The sequence below is a fragment of the Hemitrygon akajei genome, chromosome 4 (assembly GCF_048418815.1).
Source record: "Hemitrygon akajei chromosome 4, sHemAka1.3, whole genome shotgun sequence".
Taxonomy (NCBI): Eukaryota; Metazoa; Chordata; class Chondrichthyes; order Myliobatiformes; family Dasyatidae; genus Hemitrygon; species Hemitrygon akajei.
The window spans coordinates 120,470,713-120,483,718 of record NC_133127.1 but is presented as its reverse complement, the minus strand read 5'-3'; the positions used below and the strand labels follow the sequence as shown (position 1 = coordinate 120,483,718).

Sequence of the window (13,006 nt, the reverse complement as noted above, 5' to 3'; positions counted from 1 at the left end):
TCTGCATCTCTGTTTTAAATGGACGCACTCTATCCTGAGGCTGTGACCTCTTGACCTAGACTCCCCCACCAGAGGAAACACACTTTCCACATCTACTCTGTCTAGGCCTTTCAACTTTTGAAAGGTTTCAATGAGATTGAAACCTCATCCTTCTAGATTTCAGTGAGTATAGACACAGAGCTATCAAATGTTACTGGTATGATAATCTCTTCCTTCCTGGAATCATCCTTATGAACCTCCTCTGAAGCCTTTCCAATGCCAGTGCATCTTTTCTTAGATTAGGAGCCCAAAATTGATCACAATACTCAAGGTGAAGCCTCACCATCAAATCCCTGGTCTAGTATTCTAGACCTCTTGAAATGAATGCTAATATTGCATTTGCCTTCCTCACCACTGACTCTACCTGCAAGTTAACCTTCAGGGTATTTTGTACAAGGACTCCCAAGCATCTCAGACTTTGGGATTTTCTCCCCGTTTAGACAATAGTCTGCACATCTATTTCTTCACCAAGTGCGTGACCATGCATTTTTCAACATTGTATTTCATTTACCACTTTCTTGCCCATTCTCCTAATCTGTCTAAGTCCTTCTGCAGCCTACCTGTTTCCTCAACACTACCTGCCCCTCCACCAATCTTTGTATCATCTGCAAACTTGGCAACAAAGCTATCTATTCCATCATCTAAATCACTGATATAAAGTAGTGGTTGCCAACCCGTCGATCGCGATCGACTGGTCAATCTTTGAGACTTTCTCAGTAGATCCCCAAAAAAAAAAGAAAAACAAATGCACAAATACTGTTGAGAGATTGTTTCCGGGTTGCGGGGTTTTAGTTCCGTTCTTTCTGCCCAGTGCGCATGCGTGTAGCTCCCCCGCCACGCACTACAGTGTACTTCAGTGGTCCCCAACCACTGGGCTGTGAGGAAACGATGAGTCAGCTGCATCTTTCCTCATTCCCTGTCACGCCCACTGTTGAACTTGAACCCACTTGAGGTCATCAGTTGCCTAAACGCCGTGATACCCTCGCACCAGGGATCACTGGCCGCCTTGCGTGGCCGGTGGGAAGTGCCGTTGCTACTGGCCTGGAGCGTGGACAGATGGGCGCCGCCTCTAAACCTGTTTACCACATCGAATGTTTGTGGGGAACCCAGTGCTAAGATATTCGCAGACGATCTAATTCGAGCTCAGTGTTCCGTAAGTACCTGAGTAGCTACTGCGCTGCGACCTACTGAAACAAACTTTCGTCTGCCTATAGATCCAACTGGGGGGGGGGGGGGGGGGGCGGGCGCCCTGTCACACTCCTCGCTCGGTCGGTCGCTCTCTCTGGACTGCCACCGCCGCGGCCCCAGCATGGGGACTTCCGGCCCTGAACGTCCTCTCACCCCACCCACGACCAGCCGCACCTGGCCAAGGCGTCTGGCGGCGGGTGGGAGGCTGTCTAATGAGGCAACGAAGCCCTCAAAACTTGAGTCCAAGCACCCTGCACTTAAAGACAAACCCGTTGAGGTTTTTCCAGCGGAAAAAAACGTGAGCAAGCGTGACAGCAGGTAAATGCCGAGAGCTGTGAAAACTAAATTGCGGAATAGACTAGACATAAGGAATCTGCTTCGGGTATGGCTGTATTCCGGTCGTGTTTAACCCCCCCTACCCCCGGCCGGTTCGCAAGAATATTGTCAATATTAAACTGGTCCATGGTGCAAAAAAAAGGGTGGGTACCCCTGGTGTTTATACATTATTTCTACTTCCGGGTTGCGGGGTTTTACTTCTGGTCTTTTCTGCCCCAATGCACATGAGTGTAACTAATCGTTCTAGGGTTGATCTCGCCTTTCACTAAAGGCCGAGGTAGGGGATCTTGGGCTTAAAAAGGTTGGTGACCACTAATATACAGCATAAAAAGCAGCAGTCCCAACGCTGCCCCCTGCGGAACATCACTAGTCACTGGCAGCCAACCAGACAAGGATCCTTTTATTCCCACTCGCTGCCTCCTACCAATCAGCCAATCCTCTAACTATGTCAGTAACTTTCCTGTAATACAATGGGCTCTTAACTTGGTAAGCAGCCTCATGTGTGGCACCTTGTCAAAGGCTTTCTTAAAGTCCAAATATACAACATCCACTACATCTCCTTTATCTCTCCTACTTGTAATCTCATCAAAGATTTTCCAACAGGTTCGTCAGGCAAGATTTTCCCTTAAGGAAACCATACTTACTTTGTCCTATCTTGTTCTGTATCACCAAGTACTCCATAACCTCATCCTTAACAATTGACTCCAACATCTTCCCTGCCACTAAGGTCAGGCTAACTGGTCTCTAATTTAATTTCTGTTGCCCTCCTCCTTTCTTAAAGAGTGAAGTGACATTTGCAAATTTCCAGTCCTCTGGCACCATGCTAGAGTCCAATAATTTTTTCAAATCATTACTAATGCCCCTACAATCTCTACCGCTACCTGTTTCAGAACCCTTTAGTGCAGTTCATCTGGCCTGGGTGACTTATATACCCTTAGGTCTTTCAGCTTTTTGAACACCACCTCTCTTGTAATAGTAACTGCACTCACTTCTCTTTCCTCACCCTTCAACACCTGGCACACTGCTAATCTTCCACAGTGAAGACTGATGCAAAATACTCCTTTAGTTCATCTGCCATTTCCTTGTTCCCCATTATTATTTTCACGCCTCATTTTCTAGCATATTCACTCTCAGCTCCCTTATTTTTTATATACTTGAAAAAGCTTTTGCTGTCCACTCTGATATTGTTCGCTAGCGTGTTTTCACATTTCATCTTTTCCATCCGAATGAGTCTTTTAGTTGCTCTCTGTGGGTTTTTAAAAGCTTCCCAATCTTCTGTCTTCCTGCTAATTTTTGCTTTGTTGTATGCCCTCTCTTTGGCTTTTACATTAACTTTGACTTTCCTTGTCAGCCACGGTTGTACTATTTTGCCATTTGAGTATTTCTTTGTCCTTGGAATACATCCAACCTGCATCTTCCTCATTTTTCCCCAGAAACTCATGCTCTGCTGTCATCCCTGGCAGCAGCTCCTTCCAATTTACTTTGGCCAACTCCTCTCTCGTACCACTGTAATTTCCTTTACTCCACTGAAATACTGCTACGTCAAACTTTACTTTCTCCCTATCAAATTTCAAGTTGAACTCAATCATATTGTGATCACTGTCTCCTAAGGTTTTTTTTCCTTCATCTCCCTTATCAGCTCCGGTTCATTCCATAGCACCCAGTATAGCTGATCGCCTAGTAGGCTCAATGACAAACTGCTCTAAAAAGCCATCTCATAGCATTCAACAAATTTACTCTCTTAAGATCCATTACCAACCTGATTTTCCCAATCGACCTGCATGTTGAAATCTCCCATCACTATCGTAACATTGCCCTTTTGACACACCCTTTCTATTTCCTGTTGTAATCTGTGGTCCACATCCCAGCTACTGTTGGGAGGCCTGTATATAACTGCCATTAGAGTCCTTTTACCCTTGCAGTTTCTTAACTCAACCCATTAAGATCCAACATCTTCCGATCCTATGTCACATCTTTCTACTGATTTGATGCCATTCTTTACCAGCGGAGCCATGACACCCCCTCTTATCCCTCTGATACAATGTGTAACCTTGGACATTCAGCTACCAACTACAAACATGATTCAGTGATAGCCACAGCATTATACCTGACAATCTGATTCACAGGTGCCAGGGTCAGGGATGTCTTGGATCGAGTCCACAACATTCTAAAAGGAAGAGGGTGAGCAGCCAGAAGCTGTGGTGATTACTGGTACCAATGACGCAGGTGGAAAAAGGGAAGAGGTCCCAAAGACAGAATATAGGGAGTTAGGTTGAAAGCTGAAAAGCAGGACCTCCAGGGTAGTAATCTCTGGATTGCTGCCTGTGCCACTTGTCAGTGAGGACAAGAATAGTTTGAGTCGGCAGATGAATGTGTGGCGGAGAAATTAGTGCAGGGACAGGGTTTCAGATTTCTGGACTATTGGGATCCCCTCTAGAGAAGGTATGGCCTATACAAAAAAGAAGTTACACCTGAACCTGAGGGGGGACCAATATTGTTGCATGCAGGTTTGCTAGAGCTGTTGGAGAGTGTTTGAGCTAATTTGGCAGGTGAATGGGAACTAGAGTTATAGGGCAGAGGATGGGGCAATTGTTACACAATTAGCTACAGTATGGAGTGAGACTGTGAGGAAGGACAGGCAGATGATAGGGCAAAATTGCAGCCAGTAGGATGAGCTGAAGTGTAACATGCGGCAAGACTGAAAAGGGCAATAAACACATGACTGAAGGTGTTATATTTGAATGCAGGCAGTATATGGAATTTGGTAGATGATCTTATAATGCAGTTAGAGATAGTCAGGTATGACTTGGTGGCATCAGTGAGTCGTGGTTGAAAGAAGATCATAGTGAGAGCTTAATATCCAAGGATATACAGTGTATCAAAATGACAGGCAGTAGTGGGTTGGGGGGGGGGGTGAGGGTGACTCTGTTGGTAAGATATGAAATCAAACCCTTAGAAAGAGATGACTTGGATCGAAGATCCTTGTGGGTAGAGTTAAGAAACTGCAAGGGTTAAAAGACCTTGATGGGAGTTGCATACAGGCCTCCAAATAGTAGCAAGGTTGGGGACTACAAAATACGATGGACGATAGAAAAGGCAATTTTGGATTGCGTATTACGTAATGGACCAGATTTGATTAGGGAGCATAAGGTGAAGGAACTCACAGAAGGTAGTGGTCATAATATGATAGAATTCACTCTGCAGCTTGAGAGGGAGAAGATAAAGTCAGATGTATCAGTGTTACAGTGGAGTAAAGGGAATTACAGAGGCATGAGACAGGAACTGGCCAAAGTTTATTGCAAGTGGGCACCAACTGGGACGATGGCAGAAGAGCAATGGCTGGAATTTCTCTGGCAATTCAGAAGGCACAGAATAGATACATCCCAAAGATGAAGTAGTATTCTAAAAGGAGGATGTGTCAACTGTGACTGACAAAGACAGCATCAAAGAAAAAGAGAGCATGGTTAATTAGCAGGCCAAGTGAAGTTCCCTGGGCCAAGCTGGTGTCATGCAGGGTACACAAACGGCTGCAGAGGCACAGCAGAGTCAGAAACTGGAGGACAAGGATTTTAATAAAAGGACGAACATTTCCAAAATCAAGACCACATTAGAGAAGGAGTTGGTGTAGAGCAGAAAACTCAGTGGAGGTAACTGAGTGGATTGAAGTTGGGATCAGGACAGCAGCCACAAGTACAATTAAATGGAGTGCAAGCATTCAGAAGAGGGGTACACGTTGCGTGTGTCAGTATTTGTGTGTGGATCACAAAAGGAAACTGTGGATAATTCTTAGAAACATCGACACCATGGTATGACCAACCAACTTCATTAGAGGAAAAAGGTGCAATTCTCAGCAAGAGGCGATAACATCACTGCATTACATGTCGGTCAGTGCCTGCAAACAAATTCCTCTGCTTAATTTCTGTGGTTACACACATGTTGGTTTACTTGAGCCAAATAGATGGTGGATGCTTCGTAGTTTAAAGCCCCCAAGCAGCAATGAACATTACACTATACGAGACTTGCACACTGTGACACAAGAACATTGGTGACAGAGGAGCAAGTGCACCTGCCATCCAATAAGGGCTGGTCTTGTGTTTCAGCGCACCTTTCTTGTAATAATCTTGTAACCCTCAATGCCCTTAGTATTTAAAGATAAATCAGTACTTGTGTTGAATATGATCAATAAATGAACAACTACAGCCCTCCTGGGTACAGATTTCCAAAGATTCACCATGTATAAAGAGTTCTTTTTTTGGTCCTGAATGGTTTCTCCCTTACTTAAGAGATTTTAACCTCTAATTCTAGACACTTTGAACTGGGGAAACATTTTCCTATTTACATTGTCAAGCCCCATAAGAATTTTATATTTTCAATGTGATGATTTTGCATTCTTACGATGACAGTATATCGTATTCTCACTCTGCTGATTCTCTCCGTTACTACAAATCCACCACCCCAGGAAGAAATCTGATAAAGCTTTATTGCAGTCCTCCAACCCAAGTATATCTGCTTACACTGGGAGACTAACCCTGTACATGATATTCCAGGTTTGGTCTCAAGTTGGCAGCACATAGCTCTTCAGGATGTATGGAGACTAATATCATAGATGGCTTGGCAGTGATTTGTCCATGTGGAACTTGGAAGTGCAGTTATGAAAGATTTAAGCCAAAAAGAAACATTGGGCATTTTGTATACCATATAATGGATTAGAATTCCAGAACTTAAATAAATTTTGAATGTTAGCAGTAAGAAATAAAGGCCCAGGGTATCCTGGTACCCAGCTGTCTCCTCTCATTTTTAGTGGAAACTACCATGACAAGGCTGGCTCCAACATCATGGCAAGGCTACTCGGGATGAATGGGTTTCTATTATGTATAGCATCACATTGGGTCCATCCTCTGAAAGGCAGTTGACAAAGCCCACTCTCCATCTTCCCCAGCTGATAATTAAATGTGTGCTTCTAATTAACCTACATTCTACAAACTATCCAACAAGCATAGTTAATAGTAATGATCAAAGACGGATCTCAATATCATGTAGTAAGAATCGGTTTCAAAAAGAATATGTCTTCATTTACAAGTTTCATCCATTCCTTTGATGAATCCATTTTATCAGTAAAATGTACTTGTATAACTGTCAATGAAAATGGAACATTTATTGCCCAGTTTGGCTGTTTGCTCTTGAAATCCAGTTATAATATAACGTATTTTAACAGCCAGTGATACTGGAATCTTGCGTCAAGACAATCCCAATATAAATATGCAAGTTTTACGAATTAAAGGTTGAAGAGTGAAGTCAATCAATGTTCGGTAATCGGTTCTATTTTGACATTTATGACTGTTCCATTTATAAAATTCAAGTGGTCAGATAATGAAAATATAAAAGTCATACAAACACTGTTTTGGAGGTAGAAAAATGAATCTCTGCCTGAGACAAGAAAACAACATGGGGAAAAAGTAGTCAATTTGAAATTGCTCTGAGTTACCTCACAAGAAAGAAAAAGTGCATTTAAAATTATTCATAACTCTAGGACGCTTCAAACCACAATGCAAGTATTTAAGATGAAGTCACTAATGCACTGTGGGAAACTCAACAGTCAAGATGACAATAGACCTGTTTCACACCAATGCAAATTCAAAGAACAGTAGAAGCATGGTGCAAAGAAGAATGAAGAGCCATAGAATATAGAATAATCCAGCACAATACAGGCTACACTACTCCAGACTGTACTCCTCCAGAAGTGACAGACAGAGCTCAATCTGAAAAAGTGTAGTGATAGGTTGAACCTGAAGGCAGAGTACAGGGTTAAGGGCAGGATTCCTAACAGCGTGCAGGAACAGAGGGATCTTGGGGTCCATGGATGTGCAAATTAATAGAGTAGTTAAGAAGGCGTTTGGAGCATTGGCTTTCATTAGTCAGGGGATTGAGCTCAAAAGCCACAAGTTAACATTGCAGCTCTATAAAAATCTGGTTAGACCACACTTTGAACACTGTATTCTGTTCTGGTCACCTCATTATAGGAAGAATGTGGAAGCTTTAGAGAGTGTAGAGGAGATTTATCAGGATGCAGCCTGGATTACAGAGTAGGTCATATGAGGACAGGTTAAGTGATCTCAGACTTCTCCGTTTGGAGCGAAGGAGAATGAGAGCTGAGTTGATAGAGGTGTAATATGATAAGAGGAATTGATACAGTGGCCAGCCAACACCTTTCTCCCAGGGCAGAAATGGCTTATACGTGAGGCATAATTTTAAGGTGATTGCAGGAAAGAATGGGGGTGGGGGTGGGATGCCAGAGGTAAGTAAAGTTTTTTGGTTTTTTTCCCCTTTGCACAGAGAGAGGTGGGTTCATGGAACGTGCTACCAGGGAAGGTAGTAGAAGTAGAGACTTCAGAGGCAATTAAGAATCTCTCAGGTAAGTACATGGACAGCAAAAAAAGGGAAGGCTATGTGGAAGGGAATTGTCAAATTGATCTTGGAGAAGGTTAAAAGATTGGCACAACATTGTGAGCCAGAGGGCCTGTACTGTTCTATGTTCTGTAAACCCTTGACCTGTCACCAATCACTGTTGACTCAATGGCCACATGAAAATCCACCAGATTATCACCTCTGAGTAACCTGGCTGCCGTCAGGCAGGTAATCCAAAATGTACATGTCAGCAGCGTTAAGGTACAGATTCTATTCACACACACTAGACTGGGTCAAACACCGGCCAACTGGCCAATCACATCTACCTGAGAACTACTTCATGTGGATACTTGAGGAGACTCAAACCAATTTTATGAAAGACTTGCCTTTTCTTTTCTTGTTCTGTTCCAATGATTCGCTAGCTACCTCCTGCTGTGCAGTTTCCTCCATCAGTATAATCTCTTCTGCATTCTCTACCACCTCAGGAACTCCATCTGCCCGCACAGAGATGTGTGTGATGGGAGCTGTGATCACCCCACTTGCTGATGGCATGAACACATGAGCTGGAGTTTGTGGAAACAAAGTAAAAGAAAATTCAATTAACACATCTATTCTGTACTTTAATTACACAGAATTTCCTGAATAAATCTGTCACAGCAAATTGAACAGTTGCACTGAAAGGTACTGACAACATATCAAAAATATTGTGACATCAACATATTACACAAAATACACAATTCACTCTGGAGAGGAAGCACCACTTCAAAATAAAACTAATCTGCACCATGTTACCCTTACTTATGCATAATCTTCCACATATTTAGGACCTATAAATCACTGCAGACCTTGTAGGAGTGCCTGACAGAGGGTAACTCATCTCTTCTGTCTCATCATTCAAGCCCCCTTTCTTTCTTTCAATAACCTGGCAGAGACGATAGCAGAGCAGCAATGGCTGGAATTCCTGGAAGCAATTCAGAAGGGACATGACATATACATCCCAAAGAGGAAGAAGTATTCTAAAAGCATGATGACACAACCGTGACTAACAAGAGAAGTCAAGGCTAACATAAAAGACAAAGAGAGGGCCTATAATAGAGCCAACGTCAGAGAATTGGGATGCTTTAAAAAAAACAACAGGAGGCAACTAAAAATGTCATTAAGGCAAACATGGAATTTGAAAGTAAGCTGGACAGTAATATTGAAGAGGACACCAAAAGTTTCTTCAGAAACATGAAGTGTAAAAGAGAGTGGAAAATGATGCTGGAGAGGTAGAACTGGGGGACAAAGAAATGGCGGATAAACTGAATAAGTATCCAGCATCTGCAGATTTCCTCATGTAAGTATTTTGCATCAGTCTTCACTGTAGAAGACACGAGCAATATGGTGAAAGTTCCAGGTGTCAGGAGTTATGAAGTGTGCAAAGTTGCTATTACTAAAGAGAAAGTTCTTGGGAAACTGAGAGGTCTGAAGATAGATAGGTCACCTGGACCAGATGGTATATATCCCAGGGTTCTGAAAGAGGTGGCTGACAAGATTGTGGAGCCGTTACTAATGATCTTTCAAGAATCACTTGATTTTGGACTGGCTCTGGAAGACTGGGAAATAGCAAATATCACTCCACTCTTCAAGAAGGGAAAGAGGAAGAAGAAAGGAAATTATAAGCCAGTTAGGAAGTCATTAGGAAGATGGTGGAGTTAATTGTTAAGGATGTGGTTTTGGGATATTTGGATGCACATGATAAAATAGGCCATAGTCAGCGTGGTTTCCTCAAGGGAATTCCTTGAAGAAATAACAAGAAGGATAGACGAAGGAGAATTGATTGATGTTCTGTACTCGGATTTTCAGATGGCTCTTGACAAGGTGCCACACATAGGCTGCTTAACAAGCTAAGAGTCAATGGTATTACAGGAAAGATTCTAGCATGGATAAAGCAGTGGCTGATTGGCATGAAGCAAAGAGTGGGAGTAAAGGGAACCTTTTCTGGTTGTCTGCCAGTGACCAGTGATGTTCCACAGGGACAGTATTGGGACTGATTCTTTTTACATTATACGTCAATGATTTGGATGATGGAATCGATGGCTTTGTTGCAAAGTTTGCAGATGATATGACGATAGGCGGAGGGGGCATGTAGTTTTGTGGAAGTAGAGAGGCTACAAAAGGACAAACAAATTAGGAAAACTGGTAAAGAAATGGCAGATAGAATACAGTGTCGGCAAGTGTATAGCCATGCACTTTGGTAGAAGAAATGAAAGGGTTGACTATTTTCTAAATGGAGAGAAAATACAAAAAAACTGAGGTGCAAAGGGACTTGGGAGATTCCCTAAAGATTAATTTGCAGGTTGAGTCTGTGGTGAGGAAGGCAAATGTAATGTTAGCATTCATTTCAAGAGGATTAGAATATAAAAGCAAGGATCTAATGTTGAGACCTCACTTGGAGGATTGTGAGCAGTTTTGGGCCCCTTATCTTAGAAAGGATGGGCTGAAACTGGAGAAGGTTCAAAAGAGATTCACAAAAATGACTCCTGGATTGAATGGCTTGTCATATGAAGTGAGTTTGATGGCTCTGGGCCTGTATTCACTAGAATTCAGAAGAATGAGTGGTGACCTCACTGGACCTTATTGAATGGTGAAAGGCCTTGATAGAGTGGATGTGGAGGGGATGTTTCCTATGGTGGGATAGTCTAAGACCAGAGGACACAGCCTCAGAATTGAGGGCTGTCCTCTTAGAACGGAGATGAGAAGGAATTTCTTTAGCCAGTGAGTGATGAATCTGTGGAATTCTTTGCACAGGCAGCTGTGGAGGTCAATTCTTTTTTTATATTTAAGGCAGATGTTGATAGATTCTTGATTGGTCAGGGCACGAAGGGAAATGGGGAGAAGGCAGGATATTGGGGCTGAAAGGAAAATTGGCAGAAATAAGTTGGACATTAACAGTTCTGAGCATAATGATGCAATAACGCAAATTAAAGACTGAAAGATCATAAAGTGGATTGCAGCAAACACCACAACTTGGCCTCTGTTAAAGTTTTGTCTGGAAGGGGTAATCTCTTTAGCAATGTGTGTACAGTTACACCAAGAACCATGGACAGAGCTGTAGGAGTAAGTGAGGATGCAAAGGAGATGGGACAGGTGATAGGTTCTTAACTGTTCCTCCTCCAGACTGCCTCCAAAGTTAATGGAATGTACGAAGAATAAAACAGTATTTGGACTAATAGGTGTACAATGGTCCTTACAGACAGTGGGACAAGGAACTGTCAGGGATGTTTGACTATGAATCTAGGTCTGCTGTTTGGAAGTTAAGATAGACACATCCTTTCTAACAATAAAGATCAGTAATCTAATTGGCTTTATTGTTTCACTGGTAATCCACTGCTATTAATAATCTTCATATTTAGCAGATGTACAGACAGTACTGAAATAGAACTCACTTATTCTCCTTTCTTCTGTGGCAGGACTAGGTGAGTCCATGTTAAGCAGAGCCTCGGCAGCCTCAATTGTTTCCATGGATTCATCTCCATTCTGACAGGAAGCCTCCACTGCAGCCAATCAGAAACACAGAAAACATTACGGTCACAAAACCTGACAAATTCCTAGCACAAGATAATACTCTCAGTGAAGGTGGAATCTCTTTCTGTAATCTGGCAATACAATAAAAGCAATAAACATCTTGAGTGTATACCTGAATATATTTCATTGCCAAAGTGAATGGTGGACTGAATAATTTTGATAGTTTATTTACTGTTTTATTCAAGGGTTTGTTCAATAGATTAAAATGCTTGTGATGCAATGACCAAAGTTTCTATTTAAAACATTCATGCAAATCCAGTCAAAGAACTTGATTATTTCAAATCTTCCCATAGAATTGTCTGATTGTAGAGCTAACACTACCTCATCAATTCCAACTTATCCAAATTCTCTAACAAATAGATTGCAATACAAAAGCCTTATTGTTATCCCAGCTGTCGGATCTGCACTAGGGTTTTGACCCAAAATGAAAAACAAAATCCTACCACATCTTCTCTATTCTGCCCGTGTTTCCCCCATGCACTTCTCCATTATAGTCTACCTACTCCCTTACAGACAAAACTTTAAGAGTCCAAGCTGCAAACCACTTCATGATCTTTCAATCTTATCACTGCCATATGCTCTGAACAGTTGATGTCCATCTCCTCTCAGCCCCAATCTCCTGCCCTCTCCCCATACCTTCACGCTCTGACCAATCAACTATCGATCAACCTCTGCCTTAAATGTACATAAAGACTTGACCCACTTTGAAGACATTTAGCCTCCTCGCCTCAGATCGGTGTCACCCAAAGCAAACATACAAGCTACTTTGCTCACCACTTCCCAGTCTCTTCAAAGTATCACACAGGGACTTGGTCATGTATCTTCTGTTATGACTACAAGACTACTTCTCTCTCTCTCTCTATTTCATCCGCTATGAAGTGCCCATGGAAAGATTCACCATTGCAGGAGGATGTAAGTTGTTTTAAGTGGCTACGGTACTTCTGACTTGCTCATGCTTGTTTAAAGAAGTTGAAATAAATACATCTTAAAACATGCACAAAGAAGAGAGGGGAGAAACAGAGGAGCAAGAAGACAAGATTAAAGTATAAAAACACAGCTGGGGATTATATTAAATGTAGAGGAGGGAGAATAGGAAACTAGAAGGTTGAATATAGGCAAGCATCAAATGCAACAGGGCTACACAAAAGGACAACGCAGCATAAAGAGAGCATGCAAGGAAAAGAAATAGCACAAGAAGCAATAGATGTTCAAAATGTACATGAGGGAGCAAGTTATTTCAGTGAAGTAGTGAGCAGCTCTTGTAGGGCCACATAATTTTCTGACATGGTCCTCCAATTCAAGTGCTTCAAAGACAATAAGAATTTTAGTTCAATGGTTCAATCAATGGCTCCAGTTAATATCAGAGAACCTACCTGGTACACAACCTGAAATTCTTACACTTCATAGACATCCATGAAAACAGAAGAGAGCCCCAAAGAATGAATAACAGAAAAAAAAACAACAGAACCCT

The 13,006-nt window shown here is 42.2% G+C and overlaps 1 protein-coding gene across 4 annotated transcripts in view; it reads right to left on the bottom strand.

Moving 5' to 3' along the window:
- LOC140726607 (ETS-related transcription factor Elf-1-like) overlaps window positions 1-13,006 on the bottom strand; it is a 168,435-nt gene that overhangs the window by 23,654 nt on the left and 131,775 nt on the right. For all 4 annotated transcript variants that reach the window (XM_073043199.1, XM_073043201.1, XM_073043200.1 and 1 more), the window contains 2 exons: window positions 11,397-11,504; window positions 8,355-8,531 (listed from right to left, as the gene is read on the bottom strand). In XM_073043199.1, coding sequence (XP_072899300.1) covers window positions 8,355-8,531; window positions 11,397-11,504 — 285 coding nt within the window. The remainder of the gene's footprint in view (window positions 1-8,354; window positions 8,532-11,396; window positions 11,505-13,006) is intronic.